The sequence below is a fragment of the Podarcis melisellensis genome, assembly GCF_964234715.1.
Source record: "Podarcis melisellensis genome assembly, chromosome: 7".
Lineage (NCBI taxonomy): Eukaryota > Metazoa > Chordata > Lepidosauria > Squamata > Lacertidae > Podarcis > Podarcis melisellensis.
In genome coordinates, this window is record NC_138539.1 from 47,748,705 (window position 1) to 47,763,432 (window position 14,728).

At 38.7% G+C, this 14,728-nt stretch overlaps 1 protein-coding gene across 11 annotated transcripts in view; it reads left to right on the forward strand.

Annotated features, from left to right (window-relative positions):
- PTPRM (protein tyrosine phosphatase receptor type M) overlaps positions 1-14,728 on the forward strand; it is a 401,111-nt gene that overhangs the window by 124,689 nt on the left and 261,694 nt on the right. For all 11 annotated transcript variants that reach the window (XM_081917995.1, XM_081917993.1, XM_081917991.1 and 8 more), the window contains exons 3-5: positions 3,539-3,807; positions 12,273-12,351; positions 14,488-14,603. In XM_081917995.1, the coding sequence (XP_081774121.1) occupies positions 3,539-3,807; positions 12,273-12,351; positions 14,488-14,603 (464 nt within the window). The remainder of the gene's footprint in view (positions 1-3,538; positions 3,808-12,272; positions 12,352-14,487; positions 14,604-14,728) is intronic.

Here is a 14,728-nt window from a genome sequence, read left to right on the forward strand (position 1 = left end):
TCTGCCTCTTTCCCAAAGCCCTGTAAGTGCTTGCTGGCTTTGGGAAGGAGGCAGAAGGGCTCCAGGATCCTGTCAGAGCCTCACACCTTCTTCCCAAAGGCTAGAAAATGCTCCTTTACAATGCTTCTGCCGCTACAGGAGCTGCTTCTACAGCTCCCATCCACAGGCGGCGTGAAATTGGGGCAGCCCAGGATGAAGGCAGAGTCTGGGGCACCTTCAAAGAAAACATGCTTGTTCCACTTAAATTGGGCACTTAGAACGTATGGTAGTCCCGTCCTTTTGCCACGACACTTTCACAATACAGCGGTATTGTTGGCAGTCAGCGATACTATATTCTGAGTTTCTGGGACATGAAATTACTTTGACCCTGTATTCTTGGTTTTCAAATCCCTTTAGTCCTTCTGCTCTGCAGCGTTTTTCTCGTTCAACATCTTCAACATCCAGCTTTACTTGTATTATTAGTTTCATCAGTTTCTTTCTCCTTCAAACTCTTTCTCAGTACAGTACTTGTTTGATAAAGCTTTCACTGAAGCTTTCTAATCTGCATTTACCTGTAGAACATTGCTGCTTGACAGGCACACCCATTTCCACTACACACACCAGGACCTATTCCTAACTTATTTGTGTTTTTAGGTCTTAAGATGTCTGGGAAGGATCTATGTAGACTTTCATTTCTCTCCACTGTAGCACACTAGTGGTTTATCATTTATCATCGTTGTGGTAGAACACATGCATTGCAAGCAGAAGGGACCAGGTCACTCTCCAGCTTCTCCAGGTAGGGCTGAGAGAGACTCCAGCCTGAAACCCTGGGAGCCACTGCCTGCCAGTGCAGACAGTTCTGAGCTAGATGGGCCAGTGGTCTGACTTGATGGTTTAAGGCAGCTTCCTAATCATAGCAACTTGCCAATAGATCTGCACAAATGATAATAGAGAGAGAGAAAAGTCAAAACATTGTGTTGTACCATGTCTGTTACAGTAGACTAGTTATGTAGTAAAAATGAGATATGTAGGCATGTCTAATGGTGTAGGGCTTTAGTGGGTTGATGTTGATCCAATGGTCATTTTCCAAGTTGGTGATCTATTAGCTTGGTTTCTGAAGCAGAGCCATTTCAAGTCTGACTGCCTTGTGTATTGTGTATGTGTTGTCTGTTGGAAAAAGCACACGGGGGAAGTGTTTGTTCTCCAGCAGTTATGTTGTTTGTGTTCTGTTGTCTGCAGTGGATCTTGCATGTGGTTATTGCTGTTTAAGAATTAATTTTTATGTGCGGAGAAGCGTTGATATTTTGATTTTGAAACCTGGTTAAAAAGACATTAGATGTGGTTGTATTTTGGTCAAGGTGCATGATATCACCAAAATAATTTAGATTCATAAATTGTTAAAAGACAGATTTCTTTAAAATTCAGTAAGTTGTTTTCTCATGACTTAGACTCATTGTCTATTTTATAACTCAGCAGCCAAAACAATTCATCTAAATGACATACTGTAACTTAATTTAGTTCCCATTAAAGATTCACTTTTCTTATAAAACGCAAATCACATCACTTCTCTAAATGGAGCCCAAAGGATTTCTTATGTTTACTCTGAAGTTCCTTAATACTTGCTTTTTCTCTTTAAACGAGAAAGTCTCAAAGGTCTTTTGCAAGCTGGATTTGACAGTTAATGTCTTGCCTTATTCCTCTGATTATTATCCATACATTCCAGGTCATACAATGTTTACTCATTAAGTCAAGCTTTTGAAAGCTGATGGCTGCACATGTATTCACATTATGACCTTTTCTTCAGCGCATAAAGAGTTACTTCACATGATTTTTAAAAAATGATTCTTATTATTTGAAAATAATAATATATTTTTTCAGTTTAAATCTTGGCAAGATGCTAGATTAGAACTGATGTAAACCCACTCTTTTATTTGCTTGAAAGTAGACGTTTATGTGTTAAATGTGGCCATACTGGGATGTATTTTATATATATATTTAGCAATTGCTAGATTTTTTTTAAAAAAATGTTGTTGTTTTTAAATCATTGAATGCTGCAAGGTATTGTGGTCTATTGGGATAGTGCTACTACAAATCTTTACCACACTCTTCCTAGAGAAATACACTCTAGGAAGATGCCATTGGTTGCTTTAGGATATTATGGTAGGCCATGATTTAGCAGTACATGATCCAAGCCTCTTCCTGGGCTTGTGGGCTCTCACCTTCCCTCCTGCATGGGTGAGAGAAGGAATTTGGAAACGTTTTCATTTTGCTTTCTCTTAAGCATGTCATTATGTACACTCCAAGGGTTGTGGTCTAACACTAACAGAAGTTAGTCTTGCTCATCCAGTTTCTCATTGATATTTCCAATTGAACTTGGAATAATTTCACTCTTTCCTGATAAGCCTTTCCTCAATGTACTCATGCATCACTGCTATTTTTAATCAAACTAACCCAAAACCTTATCTATTTTTTTATCTCCCTCTTACAGCCACTGTCCTAAATTTTGTCCCTCCTCCGTTTTTGTACTACTTTCTTCAAATAGTTTAAACTCCTTTGAAAAGATTTTCTGTATTGATAAAATACAGTGGTTTGAAGGTGGCTTGCTCTGCAACTAGACCCAGTTAATGCTAAGTCATGATCCCAGTTCAGATGAAACAAGAAGCTTGTAAAGGAAAACAAATGTCATCCTCCTGGCTGTGCAGAAGGAGGAGGCTAGAACTCAATGTAGCACTGGTTTTCATATGGGATTTTGATGTGATGGTGAAACTTATGCAAGCTTGGACTTGGAAGAGAACCCCAAAGGGCTCAAATGCTTTCTGGATTTAAATAAGATTCACATTCTATCTACCTAGTCCCAAGCCTTTCCTTATAGCACACCTATTTGTTAAAGGCAACAGGGATTGTGGAAGGCTCACAAGTCTTCCATAATCCCAGGCTACCTCTCACAGATCCATGTAAAATCCAAGCAGGGTGGATGGGAGGAAGCCCACCCATGACATGAAACTCTGTGGAGCTACATTTAGTTGTGAAGAGACTTTACCAGCAAAACTCAGGATTTGAGGATTGGGGGGGGGGGTAGCTGTATTTCCTAGTGCAGCACTGTTGCTCCAGTAGATTTGATAGAGGAGATTTAAAATGACTGCAAAGACAAGACTAGAGGGGGCAAAGCCCACCCACTGCTGGGGCCCTAAATGTGCTGTGTGATGGATGATTTCACCTACTTTTGTCCTTATATTGAGCACTCTAAATGCCAGTTGCAAAAGGCAGCTCTGCTAGACTTTGGCTCTCTTCTGGGCACACCAAACTTTTGAAACCTCCACATGAATTTGGATCGGCACAGGAATGAACCTATCAATTTTTAATTGTTAACTGCCTCTTTTCAAACTAATCCAATCTAATTTGAACCTGGCGTATTTTTAGATTTTGAGACCATTGTAAAAAAGCTATTAAACAATTGCTAGTAATGTTTTCTTTTTAGTTGCACAAAAATGCATTTCTTGGAGGGAAGGAAATTGTTCAGCAAGTGACCGGTCTTATTTTTATTTTTTGTTTCCTTCAGGATCTTTCATGTTGGTGAACACCACCGAAAAGTTTGGACAAAGAGCCCATCTTTTGCTACCACACCTGAAAGAAAATGACACTCATTGCATCGATTTCAATTTTTATGTTTCCAGCAAGAGTGGATCCAATCCTGGCATATTAAATGTTTATGTGAAAGTCAACAACGGTCAGCTTGGTAGCCCAGTGTGGAATATGTCCGGAGGTCCTACAGGAACCTGGAACAGGGTAGAATTGGCAATTAGCACCTTTTGGCCAAATTTCTATCAGGTACTGCTTGTTTGTTCTTTTCTTACATATATGACACAGACTAAAATATTTCATGTGGATCACTGCTGAATAAGGCATTCTAACCTTATTTAACAGGTGTGCACTTGGTTCAATTTTGACATCAGTCAATGTGTTTGACTATTTGTTTGTCTGTTTGATAAGGCATTCATGTACTGTCCTATGACCAAGTTCTTGGGATGGCTTACAAGAAGAATAAAAATAAATCACAAATGCATACAGTAAAACAGGCCATTGGTAAAACATGTAAAAGCAGCATCTTTTCGTGTTTTCCCTTTGAAAACAATCCCTGGCAGGCTAATCGATTATGTATTTATAGCAGCCTTGGAAACAAGTTATTTCAGGATGTAGACAAGAACATTTACATTTTAAACTCTTGTATAATGAGTCATTAATACTTTCCAACAACCCAGGTAGGTAAAAGAAAGTGATGAAGAGACATTTCCTCATCTTTCCAAGAAGACAAGACTCACCAGGTGGGATTCCATCCTGTCAAGCTTGGTATGTGACAGGAGAACTTGGTGCCCCAGGAAGGTTGTCATCAACTGAAATGTGTTGTTCATTTTACTTTTTCTATAGGCTTATCATTATTAATAAGTATATATTTTAGTAGCATTTTGAGGCTGAGTGATGACAGCATTACATTTTTATGCATATAGTAAGATTCCCTTGTGAAACTTCTGGTCCTTTGGGAGTAAGGGTAAGATTTAATAAACAAATGAAAATAATTTAAACAAAATGTGATATACAAATAAAAATAAATAAATATACGAGCTGTTGATGGGTATACTAAAGTTATTAGATTATCATGAATTCTAAAGAAATAATTTTAGTGTCTGGGTGTTTGCTTCACCCTGGAACATATAGGCAAATAACTCCCACTAGTATTTATTTAATAGAAGTGATACTGTTCAGTACAAAGTCAGACTTCTGAAGACATTCTGCTTCTATACTTAGAATATCTGCTAATTCTCAGTGTGCATGGCCTTTTGAGCATAATTATTGTTTGATTCCAGGATATTTGTTGTAGCTAATACAGTTCATTTAAATGTAAAATTTCAAATTCATCTAGCCTTTTGGATTTAATTCCATAACTGATACTTGCTCTTTTTGTTTTATTTCTTAGCAGTAGTACTTGTTCTAAATGCTCCATCCTGAAGAATGCTTATTAGTTAGAGCTCCATCACTAAACTAAACTAAACTAAACTAAGTTGTCCATAAGTAGCTGGTGTGTGTATAATGGTAGGGGGGCTATTTTAGACTCATCTGGGTCTGTAGCATGCACATTTTTAAGGCTTTTTATTGCTAGACTCACCTTGTCTATAATTATATCTTGTTCCATATAATTTCTATCCTCTCCATGGTTGTTGTTTTTTTAAAGTATCTGGGAGGGTTGCTTCTGTAGAGTAAGATACTTGTCACTTGCTGCCACCCTCACTGCAGAATAGTTGTTACCATGTCAAAGAATTATTTTATGGTGTAGAACAAGTTTGCAGTTAAAAAATAACCTTCCGGTAGGATGACTTATACAGCTCCACAGGTTGTTAGTACCCCTACTGTGTTCAGTCTGCTCAGTATTTTGTATTCTTAGCTCCATATACCCACGTGCAAGCAGTAAACTACATGCCTTCTCTTCTTAAATCATTGCTTCCACGTTTACATGGAGCAAAAACAGGCTGCTGAAAAGCAAACACATAAATAAACCCTCTCCTTTATAATCTGAAAATTCAAGCCCAAAATGAAATAAAAGGAGGCTTTTCATGTGCTTGTGCCTGTTTGTTTCAGATTGCTGTTTTACAGTGTTTAAGTGCTAATGAATGGTGGTCACAAATCCATTTTGTATTTCAGTGCAGTTGAATTAAAAGGGGACTATAGCAGATCTGCTGTTACCTAGATTCATTTTAGTTTAGTAGATTCCATGTAGTGCAATCCCAAGCATGTGTACAGGACTTGCAAATAAGTCCCATTGAGCTTAGTGTGACTTACTCCCTAGGAAGTGTGTTGAGAATTGCATTTAGTGCTAGACAGCTTTAACCTTTCCAGGCCCGACAGCTTTTTCTGTAAATGAGGTACTTAGGGACCTAGATCCTCCACAGGTTTTCATATCTAAGCTCATCTCTTCATTAGCTGCATAAATGTACCATGTATTCGCCTAGTTTCATATTAGCAAAATGTTGTGCAAACCTTAGCCTATCTACCATGTTCCTTTACATGCTGTAGCAGGGCATTAAAACACAACTAAAATGCCACAACTGACACACCAAACATTTATTTTTGTAACCTCTGGATTACGGTGTTTTCATTTTTTTATGTTCCCTGGGCATAGTGTATGCTGCCTGGAATGGAGAAAAGGCTGAGAGGGAGCTATAACTGGTTCATGACTTCAGAATAGCAGCGGCCCCTTATATATGTGTACATGGCCAACAGTAAACAGACCCTTTACTCAAGCCATATCAATGAGATTCAGTCACCGCTGCTAAAAATACTAACGGATTCTGAGAACGAAAATAGAGCACAATATTGGTTCCAACTGGGAACTGATTTACTGTGAGGCAGTAGAAGCCCTTGTGAAATAAATGGGCTCAGGATCGTGGGCCTTGAAAAATAACCCCGTACAAACAACTTCATTACTGTATGAGCCCAATTTTTAATCTTGCTCACTTTAAATCATTTTCATGTAGGTGCTCTAGTTGACATTAACCTCATAAATTCTTCTTTATGAGCCTAAGTGTGAATTTGAAAGTGGCATGCATGCAAAAATGTAGTCACATGGAAGTGCTACATGGAGACAAGGGGACGCAAGAAAAACGATCCAGAACGGCAGTGAACTTTTTTTTGTTTGATGGGATTATTTTCTTTTTCTGTTCACATAATTGCATTAAATAACCACATTGGTATCAGTCAGTAAATTCTTTTCTCTTTTTAAAATAAGTTTTGTGAATTAGAGTTTATGATTAGGTATAATTCACCTTTGGACTGCAGGAATTGTAATTGCTTAGCAAAAACAAAGGCAGGAGTTTACTAAGTGAGGTCATGTATTGAAAGTAAATCTATTTATTCCCTTTGTTCTATGGAGCTGACAAGTTATCTCTGCCAGCACATTTTCAGCAGTAAGCATTTAGGGTGGCAAGCCAGCCCCCCTTCTTTGTTCTCATAGAGAAGGGGGAAGTGGCAGGAATGAAAAGCTAATTTTGCTCTTCACTGAAGCAGGGAGGATCAGGGACAGTGCAATGTTAAACTGCTTCCCTATTTCCTGTTTGGCAGGCATCTGAGGGATAGTCTGATGTAAAACATCTCTCAGGCAGACATCCAACACAGCTTTCCATGAGCAAATGAAATTTGTGTTTTTAACCAGTTGTTTTCTGACTGATAAGGCAGCAAAACAATTTCCAAGAAATCAAACAACTAACGTGTTTGCTACAGCTTTATTTTATTTTGACTAATGCGCTTCATATGTTGCATTCAAGATGTTGTGTCAACTGTGATGAAATGCAAAGTTGACAGCTTGGAGTTAACTTTTTTTTTAACCTGGCAGCTAAACACGAAAAAAATGCTAGACAGTATTTTTTCACAAAACATCACACATTTATAGGATTTGTTACCTTTCTTTTCTCTTAAATAAAGTATCCATACACATGCACACACACAATCCAGCAACGACCAATTGATGTGCGTCCATCGCCACAAACTGGAAGTGGCCAGAAGATGGGGCAGGGTAGACCTTTGTGAGTGGGGCACACACAAAATGGTTGTTGCCTGCATATCCATTTATATCAGAGCCTGTGTAGTATGGAGTGTAAACCCTTAGACTTAGCAGATATAGATTCAAACTTCTGCCAACAAGGCTAAAGGTATGATATGTCCTCTAGCATGCATAACTATTTCTTTTGGCCCACTGCTTCTGGTGAAAAGGGTTTCATCGATCTTTGAAGGACTACAAAAACCTGATGACTGTGAGAAGTGTGTACACAACATAGACCTTTACTCATCTATTACACTGACTTCAGCTCTCTGAAAAAGATACTATTTCCTGCTTTGTGCCCACATGAAGTTATGTTTCCATCACTATTAAGCATGTTCCTTTTTCTTTTCTAAGCAGAGTGTTGCAAGCCATGTATAGGATCAGTTATACTTAAATAACTCTTGGCCCTTTTATTAATAATGGTCTGGATTCAAGTAACCCATTCCACCAGCAGAAGCCAGTACAAGGACTCCCTTTATTGCAGCAGTCTTCCCCTGGGAGAAGTTCCAGAACAGTGTGCGCAGGGAGGAGAAATACGCTGAATTTCACAAAATGGAAAATTATTTGGGAGGGGTTTTGTTCTTAATTTTTTATGCATTCTGTGTTTTTATCTTGTGAATCTTGTGAGTGAAGAGCAGTATACAAATTTAACAAATAATAATAAATACTAATAATAATAATCTGCAAAACATGACAGTTTCTGCAGTTATATTTAAGGGCTGTTGTTTTTTAAATGACACAAAATTGGTTCATGTAGCTTATGTAAGACAGAAACAGGATTAAAGATTATCTTAACAGAGGTGAATGTAAAGTTCTGCATTTGGGTAGGAAGTATAAGATGCATAAATGCAGTAGCAGGTGACACCTGTACAGTACATATATGACAGCAGTACATATATGTAGCAGATCACAAGCTAAAAAATGAGCCAGCTGTATAATGTGGTGGTTCTCACGTTGGGACATTCCTTTATCTATCTTTGTCATTAGAGGGCCAAGTGACCTCCTTGGCTAGGAGTATCTTCTACTAGCTTCAGCTGGTATGCCAGAAGTGATCATTCCTTGCCATTCTCTCTTATTGCACCATTGTGGCAGGCCCACACCACTGGCCCATGGCCTGCCACTGGTCTAATTAATACCAGAGATCCTTAAACTCCTGCCGATCAGTGCTTCGTCTAGCTGGTGAAGTACAGGCCAGTAAACCTATGTTGTGTAAAGGTCTGTCCCTTCTGCTGCCTTCCTGGTCCAGCTTCTAATTCTCCTGATTTCAGATCTCTGCCCAGATTCTCATTCCCTTTACAGAGTTTGGCCGGGAGGTCTGCATCTCTGCCGTCCAACTTTACTAGCCCTGCCCATGCCAGCAGCTGCACATCTCTTTGCACATGCTTCTTCCAGGCACTGGATACTTCCTATCCACCACACCTGCTGCCTCTCCTTTTTTTTGCTCTCTGCCTGTTGGTGCGCCTTAGGACCCACTTCTGCTGCCCTGAATGCGGTTCTTTTATCCTTATGTGGGTCACCTTACTTAATGTTGTCCCTTTAACACGGACATTTGCAAACTTTTCATGTTGGTGACACACTTTTTAGACATTCATCATTTCGCAACACAGTAATTCAGAGGTTAAACTAACCCCTTTCCAGCCCCAGGAGGAGTACGGGGAGCGTTCGCATAACACACTTACACACTGCAGCTGACACACTAATATGTCGCAACACATGGTTTGGAAAGCTCTGCTTTAACACTTGGCTTCCCAGCAGTCTCTCTTCCTTCCTGGGCTGATCAACGGTTTCTGTGCTGCTGCTGCTGCTCCCTCTCCACACATGATAAAACAGGTTTCATGAGCTATGTTATTTCCTGCAGAATAGCAAATGAACTAGTGTCCTCAATCTGGATATTTAGTACAATAGCAAAGTAGTACAATATACAATGGTACAGTATTTTTATCTCACAGTTATTCCAGAGTTAAATGAAATAATAGATGTGAAGGCATTTATAGTCTTTATTTACTTCGTTTGAAACTTGAGTGTTTTCTTTTCTTTCTTGCTTTAAAAAAGGAAACTTGTTTGTTATTAGTAGCTTATATACTTCAGCAGTGATAATAGGATACCCAAATGCATGCATGCATAATAAAATTTCCCTCTCTTTCCAGGCACACTGACCACCCAAATATAAAACCCCATAGTGAGTCCATAATCAAAAGCAATAATTGTGTTTCAGTTTCAGAGAAGAAAGCAGATTTAACTTATCAGACTTCAACATGCATCGTCTATGCTTATGAAAGCTTTCATATTTATGTCGCTGAAACATACTTTTCTGCCTAACCAATTTTGGATTATTTAAAGCTAGGCCTGCCAAAATTTGGAATGCTTTACTTTGATCCTTAGTTCTTAATTCAGCTGACAAGAATAGTCCATTTATTTTTGTGGCCTATTTATAAGCATCGAAAGAACTAGGAGCAATGGGTATCGAGGAAGATTGGCTGGGACAAAACAGCTTAATACCTCCATCTTGTCTTAAATGCAAGATTGCTATTAAGTTCCTTTTTAAAAAATTCTGTTACCTGTTTAAACAGCAACAAATTATTTATTTATTTACCACTTAATTCCAAAATGGGCTTCTCTAAGTAGATTACAAAGTTTTTAAAAAGTTGCATAAACATTAAAATATAAGCATCCAGTTTTTTTTTTAAAAAAATGCAATAAACAAACCCATAAAACAATGTAGCAGTTTTACCATAGTTGGCAAAATCAATAAAATACAAAGGAATCTTTCTCATAGAAGATACAGCACAGTTGGTTTAAAAACAAATCATGAGGAAGTGTTCAATGACATAGAACAGGGCCTTGGGTTGGGGAGTTCCCTGCTACTATCCTGGATAAGAAGAATCTCAACAATTAAAACTGGGAATATTTACTTCCACTGCTTTTGATAGGTCTCCAAGTAGGACTTAGCTACAACCTAGTACTGTGTTTATTTTACCCTTAGACCAGAGCTTTCCAAACTGTCATACGAACGCTCCCCGCACTCCTCCCGGGGCTGGAAGGGGTTAGTTTAACCTCCAGTTTGCTAGTAAAACTGAATTACTGTGTTGCGAAATGATGCACGTCTAAAAAATGTGTCACCAACATGAAAAGTTTGGAAAGCTCTGCCTTTGACCCTAAAACTTGCCTCTAGGTTAGCTTAAGAACTACGTGTTAGATACAGATGTGGAAATACTAGTCAGTTTGCTAACAGCTTCAATGTACCATCTGGAATGATTATCATTATCCATACAGTGGCAGACATACATTTTTGGGACCCTGAAGCTTGAATTGTTATGTGGGCCCCTTCACAACCAGCAACATGGTCTGGGTAACCACTGTTATATTCATCAATGGGGTTGTTCCATGACATATCACCAAACCTTTACAACATCTTTGCTACTGACTCTCAAACTTTGGAATTGTAGAAATATATTCAACAACAAAAAAATCATTTTGAGTTGTATGATTCAGATTGGGTCTACTGCACCCCAAAAAAATTAAGCAATGTGGACTAAAGTTGCTTCTAGGGCCCCTCCAGCATTAGGGGCCCTGAACGTAAGCTTTATTAGTTTCATAAGATCCGCCTCTGTATCCATCATGTTTTGGAATGAAAGCAGAAAACAAATGAAGGACATTATCTCTCGATATCCAGAACATGGGAAGCCCCCTTCTGAATTTATTTATTTTTAATTTAGAATGTTTAATTGGCTGTATTGTTTGTATTATGATTTGGTATGATTGGAATTGATTTGTCATTAATTGGAAGGTTTTTAATTGAAAAAGAATAAAAATTACTTTTTTTAAAAAAAGAGAAAGCTATAATGACAATATGCAGCTATATAGTACATTTGCATTATTGTAATTTTTTGGGAAAGTTTGTTGTTTATTATGTTGCACAGGCTATCATGCAATTGGTTTTGCACTGAACATTTACTTAACAACAGTAATATAAACTTTTCTCCCTAGGCCCTGAAAATATGGGTTTGCAGTTTGTGGTTTATCTGCAGAGAGCATAATCACAAACCTGGGTTTGGACGTCATGCTAGGTCAAACCACGCAGCAGCATGCAAAAAAGACTGGGGGAGGGGAGCAAAACTGCTGCAAGCTCTTTTCTGAGACCTCACATGCTCATGCAGTCCTGCTAAGCCATAGTTTGGCTTTGCATGAGAGGCAAGCCAGGCCACTGTATTTATCTAGGAAGAAATAATTAAATCATACAACTGTAAGCCCTCCAGATCTGGCTGGGTCCAAATATGAATGCAGAAAATAAAAAAATGCTAGAAAAACATAGAATTTTTCTGGCATTTAGTGCATTATATTTAACCCTGAAGCATTGCCTATGCATAACTTTTAAAAAGCACCGTTCTTATTTTGGTCGAGTTGGTACATTTGCTATTTGCATTTTATTGACCTATTTTCTTAAAGCTGAAATAGTGAGCTCTTGTACTGAATTGTATATTGATAGAGTTAATGTATGAGTAAATCAGCTGCAAATAGCCATTGAGTTAGTCGTAAATGGTTCACTTGATTCACCATTGAATTTTAAGTATTTTAAGCCTTTTGCAAATTCTTAGCACTGGTTTTTAAAAATAAAATAGTTGTGTTGCTTTAATGGAAAATATTCATGTTCCTGCAATGTTACTTCCACTGACAAAACTGATAACACAACCTTTTCATATTACAGGTTTTTTTTGAAGTCGTAACTTCAGGGCACCAAGGATATCTAGCCATTGATGATGTGAAGGTTTTAGGACATCCATGCAGTAAGTGACTGAGCATTATAATTTGAAATTATTATGAGATACTGTTGAAAGGTGTGCATCACTGCTGTTCCCAAAGTGTGCTCCTTGATAAAGGTCCTTTCCAGCTCTGGGGAAGCTCAGAAATCTTGAGACTAAAGCCCTAATCGGCCATTGGAAGAAGCCATTATTTGCTGTGTGTGACAGTTGCCCCAGACTCTCTAAAGCAGGCACCCCCAAACTCAGCCCTCCAGCTGTTTTGGGACTGCAACTCCCATCATCCCTAGCTAACAGGACCAGTGGTCATGGATGATGGGAATTGTAGTCCCCAAACAGCTGGAGGGCCGAGTTGGGGGATGCCTGCTCTAGAGACTCGAAGCAGTTATTGAGGATAAAAAAAGAAAAATTAAATACAGCCCTCAGAACGTTTCATAAAATTTGGAGGAGTGTAGATTTCATAGTGGGACCACATTCTGATCACCAGCTCAGTTTGGCAGCTGTAAATCGGGAGGAGGAGGAAATGGAGGAGGAGGAGGAGGAGGAGGAGGAGGAGGAGGAGGAGGAGAAGAAGAAGAAGAAGAAGAAGAAGAAGAAGAAGAAGAAGAAGAAGAAGAAGAGAGGAGGAGGAGGAGTTTGGATTTGATATCCCATTTTATCACTACCCGAAGGAGTCTCAAAGCGGTTAACATTCTCCTTTCCCTTCCTCCCCCACAACAAACACTCTGTGAGGTGAGTGGGGCTGAGAGACCTCAAAGAAGTGTGACTGGCCCAAGGTCACCCAGCAGCTGCATGTGGAGGAGCGGAGACACAAACCCGGTTCACCAGATTACGAGTCTACTGTACTGCTCTTAACCACTACACCACAGGAGAGCTCATTCTTGAATGTGGATCTCCAAATTCCTCAATTGTCTATAGCTGGAGCAGCACCCTGTCCTTGCTACACAGGAAGCATGCAATGTATAGCATTGTGTGTCAGTTGCAATCCCATTGTAAAACATTTGTATGAAATACCGGTATTAGCTACCTGATACAGTTTTCCTAATTAAAGTTAAACAGATCTTTTTTCTTTTGTCACACCATGGTTGATGATAATCTCTAGCATTTCCTTTTCTTTGGTGCCTTTACTCTTGTTGCCATTGTTTCAAGATTTGTAGCATTTTAATATGCTACTGAACGACATTTTGTGGAACGACTGGATTGTATCAAACTCTGCCGTTCCACTTGTGCAACAGACTTCTACTGGTACAATGGAAGATCTGCTTCTCCCCCCTTTCACATCCTCAACATTTGCTCCAGAGGGTTGTGAGATGTGGAAGTGGGGTGGCGAGGTGGAAGGAGGAAGGGGAAGTTGCGTTGCATAAGTGGAACCACGCTTACGTCAGTGTTAGGTGCAGCCCACTGCCATTTAATTAAATGTAAAGCAAAAATACAAGTAAAAGTAAATGGAAAAGTTACTGATAGATTATCACACGTGATCGTGACCATGCACATACGTGTTAGGCTAAAGGTTGATGTCCACAGTCTAATGTAGAGCTAAATGAATTTAAGCCAATGTACACCTTAGTCTTTGGTAGATTGTGCCATGTATAACAGAAGCTAGAGCTATGAGGAAGTCCAGAATAAGTTTGGACCTGGTGTGCCTTTATGCAACCTTAATTTCTGATGACTTGCTTTACATCAGCTTCTTGCATATAGGATTGCTCCCTAAAACAGTATATCATGCAATTGCTCTAAAACACATTTCCTATATACCTATAAAACACCTGGCTTAAAAATAGTTTTCTTGACAACTTTGTACAGGTCTTGTCTAGTAGCTAGTATAAATATCTGCTGTGGTTTTGTTCAAAATATCAATTAAATTTCAGTCTAACCTTTATAAACATCGAAACGTTTTATCAAAGACTTAGTAACCTAATATAATTTCCTCAGTAGGAACAATAAGCTAGCACCTTTATATTTTGTCATATCCTGGATTCTTGTAAGAAAGTAATATTAGAAATGTAAAACAGCCTTATTATATTAGGCACAATTAGAGTCAGATATTTTAGTACACATTTTGGGACTCTTAAGGAAGTATTTAAAATGGCTGTCAAACAGATGAATTAATTAGAAAAATACAATGCTAATAGCATGTTTCCCTCCTCTCTTTATTCTCAACAGCCAGCACACCCCATTTCCTGCGTGTCCAGAGTGTAGAAGTCAATGCTGGCCAGTTTGCTACTTTCCAATGCACTGCCAATGGCAAGACCATTCCAGGAAATAGGCTTTGGCTACAGGTGAGCATTTCCCTCTTTTGTTTTCTGCAGTACAATGGCATATGTAACATACATCATATTTAAGATACGTTCAAAACAACACGTTTAAAATACACTGATGCTGGCATCGAAAGAAAGACCATATA